This window comes from Augochlora pura, chromosome 7, assembly GCF_028453695.1.
Source record: "Augochlora pura isolate Apur16 chromosome 7, APUR_v2.2.1, whole genome shotgun sequence".
NCBI classification, from domain to species: Eukaryota; Metazoa; Arthropoda; class Insecta; order Hymenoptera; family Halictidae; genus Augochlora; species Augochlora pura.
The window spans coordinates 33,390,470-33,400,178 of NC_135778.1; the positions used below are offsets into that span (position 1 = coordinate 33,390,470).

The 9,709-nt window shown below is 45.9% G+C and overlaps 1 protein-coding gene across 1 annotated transcript; it reads right to left on the bottom strand.

Annotated features, from left to right (window-relative positions):
- Positions 1 to 565: 565 nt before the first annotated feature.
- On the bottom strand, positions 566 to 9,169 carry LOC144472410 (venom allergen 5.02-like). Its single transcript, XM_078185466.1, has 7 exons — positions 8,904 to 9,169; positions 4,559 to 4,680; positions 4,190 to 4,271; positions 3,096 to 3,256; positions 2,914 to 3,014; positions 1,445 to 1,539; positions 566 to 1,316 (listed from the first exon to the last, which is right to left on the bottom strand). The coding sequence occupies exons 1-7, from the start codon at positions 9,007 to 9,009 to the stop codon at positions 1,270 to 1,272; spliced, it is 714 nt and encodes a 237-aa protein (XP_078041592.1). The 5' UTR covers positions 9,010 to 9,169; the 3' UTR covers positions 566 to 1,269.
- Positions 9,170 to 9,709: the final 540 nt, after the last annotated feature.

Consider the following 9,709-nt stretch of genomic DNA (forward strand, 5'->3'; position numbering starts at 1 on the left):
TTAATTAAATTACAAGGGTTGTGTGTAAATGTTGAGTGTAATAACATTGGAACTAATTCGGCGACAAGCTTGGCGATTCTTCCACGGATGGCAGCACTGACACCTTTGATTAGTAGTCGAATTGATTATACGTTATATTTCATTTTAACTGTGATTTAATCTAACTTTGATTGCATTTAATATTGCAATAATTTTCAAACGATTAAGAGTTCCAATTAAAAATGTAATTATCGTAAAATGAACCTTGAAACGTACATTTTGCAACGAGTATATTTTTGAAGGAAAATAATTGTCCTTACACGACTGAAAATTGAAACTACAAAATGGTTGCTCCAAAAAGCAAAAACTTAAAATCGATACGTTTTCAAAAATTCTTTTCTACACTTTCCCATAAAAATGGTTTAACGTTCGAGTACTTAAATTGAAGCTTAAATAATGCTTTTTAAGATAGTGTAATTGCTATTTGTAAATAATAACAACAATATTCTAGAAAATGAAAAACATCAGCCAGTTCTTATTGCACGCATTTATTAAAAAATATTTCGAAAGTAACAACTACGTATTTACAATACTTCGTCAATAAATACTTTAGATTATTAACTGGAGCGGTCGGCGCACGTACAGTCATCGTTCTTAATGACAATTCAATGCTGGTAAGTTCCTGGCACGGCTGAAATTAATCGAAACAGCTCGCGCCAAGTATAATCAACGTGCAGAGGGGTTGCAGAGGGTTGGAAAAAAAGCGTGCACCGTATCTTTGTAGCTTTTAAATATTTATACGTGGCAGGGTCACGTAAGGGACTCGATGAGAAATGCATGGTGCAGGGAGTGCAACAGCCTACCAGCATGTTGCACACCACCCCGGTTCATCCCCCAGTGCCAGATTACGGTCTTTTCAACGCTTTATTTTTCCCACCGCTGACCCCTTAACTTATTCACGCGGCTTTCTTAACTTTCGTTTGTTAACTATACACTACGATACACAGACTATCTTTCGCAGACTAGAAAAGGTTAACTAGACACCAGTGTCTCTCAAACTGCGGCCCCGTTACCGGAACAACCGCAACCGTTTCACTCGAACGAAATATTTTGCTATGCTCGCGGTCGCAGTAATTGTTCTTGGGAAAATCCAGTTTCAGAAACACTGTATCATGACACAGAAAATGGCAACCCTGCCAGCCTTTCCGCTCTGTTTCTTCGACGAGGTACTTCGACAGGGAAATTACGCTTTTTCTTGAACTCTCATGATTTCGGAGGGGATGTTGGGCGTTAACCATAAGCACAGTAGGCGCCCAGGTGGTAGTAGCTGCCACGAGCTGAAAAAAATATTTAAATATATTTAAGTATTTACGAAATTCGAGTGCAATAATTTTGCAAATAATTCAGCGAGGGAAAGAGGAATGTTGTCAAAAAAAGCGGATGACAACGATGTGTCGATACTCACCGCACAGTCCTGCGTATCGATTCGAATAAGACATCCCGTAGGTGCCGCAAGCCGGCTGTCCCGATTGGTACGGTTGAAAGCCGAGCACGTTGCCACTGCACAACAATGAAAACATAACCCGTAAGCCGTGCCGTGAGATGATTTATGTCGAATCGAAAACGTCGCGGCGCGTTAGAACTTCTCGTCGGGGAAAATACCCGTAAATCTCCGGGAAACCCCTGCGCTCCGCCGGTTAACTTCCTGCTCTTACTTCCGGTTCTCGGCCTTCTTACGAAGGCTGTTCCATTTTTGTTAGCCAACTTTCCACACCCGAGATTTTTCCCGCGCCGTTGTTCCCCCTACCCTCCCCCCTCGTAATTATCATGCGGAATCCATTGCCCTTGCCAAATTATTCTGCGCGAGTACTGTGCTCGAAAAAATCCGCGACTCTCAGCTAGGGGTTGGTAAATATTATTGATCAGTGTACAAAAATTGCATAGGGGTCGTTAAATATTTGTATCTCTGCACGATGCATGCTAAAGGATCGATAAATATCGTTGTGCATGATACTTTGAACGAGGTAACGAGTGTCGGTAAATATTTTTATCAATCTTACGGACCTTTGCGGGGCACAGTGATTTTATTTCCGATCGGAAAATCATCTATCGGTGATATGGTGCAGTTGTTATTTAGTAGGCAATTTTTAAGCAATGTTTTAGGGATGGTGCGATATTCTTGGTCGGTATTTGGATCTCGTTTTTGTCAGGTTCGATGAAATTGGGAATAAATATTCCTGGTGGCAGGTCGAGACTTTTTTCGCTTCTGTGGGGGAGGGGGAAATTGTGGCAGGCTGCAGACGACGACGACGACGACGACGACGACGACGACGACGACGACGACGACGACACGTTCAATTTGTCGACAGTAATAAGCTACCGATTGACAGGAAATACTCGAGGAGCGTGGAAAATTTATGGAAGCTCCGGCCGGATTCAATACACGTTGCATTCCGTTTTCTTTTTCCACGGCTGCTGGGAACACGTCGAAAAGTTGAAATATCGCGCCGCAGATTTCCCTCATTTTCCCCTCTTTTGCGAGCCGTGCCGTCGACCTCCTCGCGGTACCACATTGTCGAGTATTTCTCGCGATTTTAGAAAAATCCCGCGTTATTTAAATGCAAACCCTTTTACCGCGCGCGTTATTAAATTCTCCCGGGAAATACCGCTTAATTTTCGGAAAAATATTATCCAACTTCCGGCCGGCGGAAAACACGTTCAAGAATGATTCTCATTCCGTAGAATAAACGGGGCAGCGGTGAGAAATTTTTCGAAAAATAACCCATCGACGGACGAGTTCCAAAAGCCACCCCTTAATTATCGGTGGAAAATTAGAATCGACTTCGCGGAGGAGGGGGCGAGCTGGGAAACATTTGCAAAAGTTTGTTCAACTTGCGCGGCGCTTGAAAAATGAAGAACAAGCGGGATGCTCACCTGGGACCGTAGTTGCAAACATAATTCTTCGTATAGCCGCGCGCAGGATCGTAGTAGAACGAGTACCCGCAGCCCAGGAGGAACGTGTCGCCCCAGACAAGCTGAAACCAGTCCAAACTCGATTTCAAACTTGATTCTCCGGCGAAGGAAGCATTTTTTTCAACAATCTAGTCGCCGTTCACCTGGGTATAGTGGCCGGTCGCGTCGCTATAACCAGCGCGATAGTGTTGCACCTCTTTGAACCAGTCGTAGATCCGCTGCCGCCAGTTTGGCTGGTCGTCGTACGGCCCTGGGGACCTTGTCGTCCATGTTCTGGCTATGTTTTGGCCCACCGCGAATCTTTCTGTCGTTGGGCAATAATAAAAATACTTTATTAAAAAATAGTTTACTATCGTAGGGACTATTCTTAGGAAATCCCATGGCAATATGAAGAATTGGGACAACAACTGACGTCGGTTAACGATAACTTATAGTATTTAACTCTTTGCACTCGGAACGATTTTAAGCTTAGGTCCAAAATTGCTATTTTGATCAGCTGCAGTATAGAGTACATAGTATAACTTATGCATGTGAAATTGAGTTCTGTGACTCGTAAAACTGTTACGCTTTTAACAGAAGGGTTTTTAATAAAGTGAACATTATTTTGTTAATTATATTACAATTTTCATTGGCGCTTCAGAGGCGTCACTCGCGTGCAAAGGGTTAAACAACCTAGGATCACAGCAACACCGACAATACTCTAGACAACGGCAACTTTTCTTAATAACAACGACTCAACAACTATACCTACAATAACTATGACAATGCACGACTTTACAAAGCAACGGTTCTCTTACTAATATCTCGATTTTTTCGGCAGCCCTTCCGCTTTTATCATCTTTTCTCTCATTATCCTACCATGCTCTCTCTCTCTTTCTCTCTTGCAATCTTTCATACTGTGCCTCATTGTTAATCATTCGCTCTTCTTATTTCCTTATCTCCGTCTCACTCGCTCATGCTCTATCTTTCGACCACACAGGACTTCGAGGAGCCTGGGCAATGATCTCAGGCTACTCGACGCTGGCCAAACATTCTGTCAACATCTGTCTCATTCATTCTGTGTTTTACGATTTGTACTCTCAAACATTCTGCCATTCATACTTGGAAAAACTCTGCACTATAAAGTACAGTCTTCATTCTTCTATAATCGTTATTCTATTATTATTTACTCGGCTTCCTCTTTTACAGAACAATACGCATCGAATAATACTGGGGAGGGGATGGAAATGTTACTTACGAACGTTTCGTAAATTGTCGTGCATTTCCGCGCATCGATCCGCCCATCTCTGAGCGACGGCTGCTAATTCGTCGTCCCACACCTGAAAACAACACCCTGTATTTAAAACTGCCGAAAATCTCTGCTCCCTTAACAATTCTAATTCCACCAAACAACGGAATCCATGTGAATACTGTATTTCCAATCGTTTTGCTCCGAATTTTTGTTCGACGAAAACTACCCCATCCAGTCGCTTATGGTCGTTGTTCCAGAGGGGGCAGCAATCTCAGGAATCAAATTTCGGAGCCGAATTGCGGCGGGAATTTTCGCGGTCGATTTAAAACGGGCCTCAAAATTCAGCGTGGGATGATTAGGCGTGGGGTTGCTCACCATTTCTCTCATGTTCGCAGCCCCCGGCTGGCCGTGGATCTGTCCCAGAGCCACCAGCTGTCTCAGCCGGTTATGCTCGTCCAGAATGGCCTGCTTCTCCTCGCAAGATAAGCCGCCGGATCCTGGAAACGGTTCGCTATGAAAAATTCCGCCGGATATTTCACCGGAACTTCTACATTTGTCAGAGGGTTGCGGGGGTCTTGAAGCGTCCCGATAATTCAATCGCGACGAAGAAAGTATTTCCCCGACGGCGAGGGTAATTTTCCATCGACGATGACGAGTTGCCAGCCTCTCCTCGAGTTTCTACCACCCCTCGCCGAACCTGTTTTTATTAAAACGACGATCTCGTTCGGTAGCTGTGGATAGAAACGTTCTGAAAATTCGTCGCGATCGAGAAGATCTTTCTCCAGCTGTGACAGCCATTTTATTCTTGACCGAGGAAGATTTTTTCACCCCCTTCGCCCCTTATTTTCATTTAAACCGTGTTACGGTACACCGACCAGCATAATGTTCCTTTATATAACTTGTAAGAAAGATGAGGACTTACAGAGAACCGGTTCTGCATATTTCAACGAAAAGATTCGCAAAGCCAAAGTCCGTGGGGGGGTGGGCTAGGATTATAGAAACGCCCACCCCACTCCCGGCGATTTACAAAGAAAACACGAGCCGCGCGAGGAGTTGCTTTATTATGCAGCCGGATAGTCGGATAATTCGTGGCGGAGGGTAAAATCGAATGTCCATCGTTGCTCGTCGCCGGAGAGTCTATCCTCCGGCCCTCCCCGCTTTCCCGTCGCCCCTCGCGGCTCGTCCCGCCGCGCCGGCCGGGTTGCTCTTCGTCAGTCTTTCATCCGTTTTCTCGAGCCGCTAGATTGCCCAACTCGCCGGAAAACTTTTCCACGGAATCTGCTCTAACGACGTTCCCACTGTCTTCGCGGTACGGGCGGAGGGGAAACTTTCGTTCCACCGTATTCTTTCCCCTTAATAACTTTTAGTCCCTTCGACGAAAACGAGGTTCCGGCTGCTCGCCTCTACAAGCCTCTCCCCCGCCCTGCCCGAACAATCTTATGCAAATTTCCAGCCTGCCGGAGACCGGATCGGCAATCGAGTTTCCCCGCGCGCCGACCGGCTCTATTTTACCGCCTTTGTTCCCGCCGATTAACATTTTGTCGCCGGGGTCAATTTTGACGCGACTCCGATCACGACGAAGAAGGCCGATTAGCCGCCGATTAAAAATAGTCGGCCGGCCGTCAAATTTTTAACGGCCGGAGATGCTCGATGTCGTCGCGGGCCGTGCGGAGATGGTAAAAATAAAAAGGAAACGCTGAACACGTTCGGCGGGGATCGTTTGAATACGAAACGAACCGGTGAAATCGTGTGAACGGGAGCTCGGCGACGACGTGCCGCGCGCGTCTGGCTAAATTTGAAGTTAATTATGCAACCGGCAATTAAAAATAGCGCGGTAACTGTAAAAACACGGGACACGTGGGGACGGACCGGTTCCCAACTTTCGAAGATATTATTTTTATCGGACGAAGAAAGAGCCTCCTCGCGCGATTTAAGTGCGAGAGGCAGTTTACAAGATGGGCGACTGATTGATACGCTCCGCGAAAACATCGCGCGATTAACAGCCGAAAAACAGGTAGCGACGGCGGAGAGAGAAATAACGCGCGCGCGCGCGAGAGAGAGAGAGAGAGAGAGAGAGAGAAAGAGTGAGAAAAAAAGAGTGAGGAAAAAGATAGTCGAAACGGTGGGACAGGTTTATTGCTCCGGTTTTCGTTCAACTACTTCCCCGGACCAGGTTCATGAATAATTCAGCTCGTACATTATTTACGGGGAGAAAATTGGAATCTATTACATTTCGATAGGACGACGGGGAGGATCGATTCGACTCTAAAAATAGCCTGGGCAGGCTGGATGCGCGGCCACCAGGCTCGATTAGATCAGCGAATTAAAACCAGCCGGTTGGCTCAATCACGGGATATCCGTGCGCCGGATAAGACGCCGTGGAATCGTTTATTACCGTTCACCGATTCGAATTTTTCCGCGATCGGACTTCTTCCCGCGCTCGAGGATTTTTAAACCTGTCTGCCATTGTGTCACAATTCCTTGGAAACAATCGCGGTATTTCTATCAATTCTTTAAACCGTTTGGTTGACGATCACCTCGCAGAGGGTAAATAAACTTGTAATAACAATAATAATTATAATACTAAATTATTATTATACTATTCTATTATATTAAACTATATATCATATTGTTATACTATTATTGTAATAATAGAAGCAATATTAGTAATTATAATATTATTATTGTATCACCACTACCACCGTGCTCCGATTCAAATTTCCCGCGCGCGGAAGTTTCAAAATTGCTCTCCGAGACTTCTGCAATTCCGTTGACAGTTTAATTAATTTCATTAACCAACGGCAATGTCGATCGGAGAAGTAACATTTCCAGCGTGAAATGCGATTATTGTCGCGAAGCCGATCGCCGTTTAATAAAATGTTAATTATGGGAAATCGGTAATTTCGGGACAAATAGGCACGATAGGTGAATAGGCCTCGGCCTCGGGCGAGTTAAATGAACGAGAAGGGACTGAAACGGCGGGTGCGCGGGGAGGGTAGGGGCGGGGGAGGGGGAGAGTATAGGCGGCTACTTTTTGCACCGGAAATGAGCAGGGCTTGGCCGGCGACGTAACGATTCGGGCCGACACCTGCTAACTCCATTCTGTCTGGTGGGCAGCGATTAAATGGATTTCGTGGGAACGCTGCTTGTTAAATAAATAGTGGTCGGCGGTGGTGCCGCGTACAAACTTTCCCGGCCAATTTCCATTGCTGCTGGTCTGATGCACCGTAACCGATTCCGATCGTCCGTTTGCACGGACCGTGGAAGCCGCGGTCGAAAATAAATTAGAAATCGGTTTGCGAACCGGTCCAGCGATGTATTTTCGGCGGCGCGATTTCTCTATTCGGATACGACGACTGGCTTCTTCGTCGGTTTTCGATCGCGCGCCGAGGCGAATTGAAGAAAGGTGCGCTCCGTCGATTTCTCATTGTCTATCTCCGGCCGCCGGGGTCCGTGACAATGGCGACCGGAAGCTGGCGTCGCTCGATAAATTCGCCGAATTGATTAGTTCGGGCAAACGCCTGTACTGTCTTTTTTTCCCGACGCCGCTGCCCTTCAATTCCAAAGGCCGCTTTGTCTCGGCGCAATAAACAATCGACCGCCGATAAATTGTTCATTGCTTACCCGGCATCCAATAAAATTATTCGGCCCGGTTTATGCACCGCGGGGAAAATTGCGTTACTTCCACTGGCGAGAATCGAGTAAATTTCGCTGGAACTCGAAGTAAGCGTAATTTTGCAACCAGCAAGCATTTAGAATCGAAGGTCGGAGAAAATTCAATTGTCTTCCGTGGTGGTAATAAATAAATTTTTCGGGGAGTCGAAGTTGAAATTAACCTGGAGACTTTTAGGAAACGAAACGATAGCAGGATCAGCATTTTTCTTGGCAGCTGACATTGAAATTCAACAAGGACGTATAAGAATGAAGCAACTGCGTGGCGATAATGGGAAGAATCGGAGACGATTCTGCGAAGGTTATAACAATGGCTGTCGAGTGGACCTGGTAATGCACGGGCGAACGTCGATCGTGTCGAGAGGCTCGTTAAACACGTGCTTATGTCCAGGCACGTTCTTATCTGCGGCGATTATTCAAATCGTCCAGCAGACAGGTGAATCACCCACGCTCGAGGACAACATGGCCGCCGGGCTGCAGTTTCCGGCGCGAATCTCCGCGCGCGAAATTTAAACGCCGAGAAATGTGATACGAGAATGCGGCAAAGTCTCTCAAATGGTCCCTCAGTTTGTGAACAAAAAAGGAGGAAAAGATACGATTTTTATCGTTCCTATAGTTATTTATATTTTAATTATATTTTACAAATTGTTCACTTTTGAAGAGCTGGAAAAACATATTTACATCTCAGATAATACAGAATCTGGCAAAATAAACTCTTGTTTGAATAATAATTATATATTGGAACAGCTTTTTATATGTATTTAGATACTATTATTATTCTATTACATGAGAAGATAAAAATATTTATAGTCTATTTATTATTCCAAAAATCTGTTTTCCCCGTTTCTTTATTTTTTTTAAGAAGTTTAAAAAATTTCAGAAAATATGCTGTATTTTTATGAAGACCCCGTCGAATTAATTAACACTCTATCACGGGCATTTTGAGTACCCTAAATATTCCCAGGCACACTAACTTCGTCCCTAGGCCCGAGGCATGGCCGCGAAGGGCGGGATACGGCTTCCAGGTCAAGAACCGTAAAATACTCACTGAGAATGGTCTTGCCGACGCAGGATGGCCAGGTGTTATCTGCCAGGCCAGTGTAGACCATCATTAACGTCACCGTAACCGGGATCGCGTACCCTCTGGACGCCATTTTGCCGACGTCGGGTCGATTTCGCGGACTCCGTCGCCCTTGATGTAGACAGCAGCCGGCCCTTCGGATCTTGGACACCGACTGCGATAGATCCGCGCGGAGAGATCGAGAGATCGACCGATAAAAGTGTCGGGTCCACGAGCAACTCTCGGAAATGAACCGAGCGAGAGAACCGGTCCCACTAAACAGCTGCCCGGGCTCGCACATCGTCGCTTTATACTCACCTGACCATGTGTAATTGTCCGTGTCGACATGGTGGGGACCGCTTAACATGGGTCAGGGTGACTGTCGCGGGGGCCCAAGGTCAAAGGACGGGTTGCTAATCTCGCCCGGCCAATTAGCCGAGCAATTAGCTCCTCGAGGAGACGACACTTAATGGAGATATTTATACCGAGATTCGATAGAGGATTCTTCGATAGACGCGCGTGTATCTTGGATATCCACTTACGTTCTGCTGGTCTTTACGGGTTTAGGTGAGATATGGAGACGGTAATCTTGAACTTGGACTGGAATGAGGATTACGCCGGATGCTGGCACCAGATGGGTCTTCGATGTAGTTGGAACTAGTTGGTACAGTTCAAGGTCCACTATCATCAGGATTAAGAACATTCCTGGACCTAGAACAGCCTGGCAGCCTTGGACTCCATGTGGGCTATGAATGGTATGGGACATTGTACTAAGCCAGTCCTTTTACATAGTT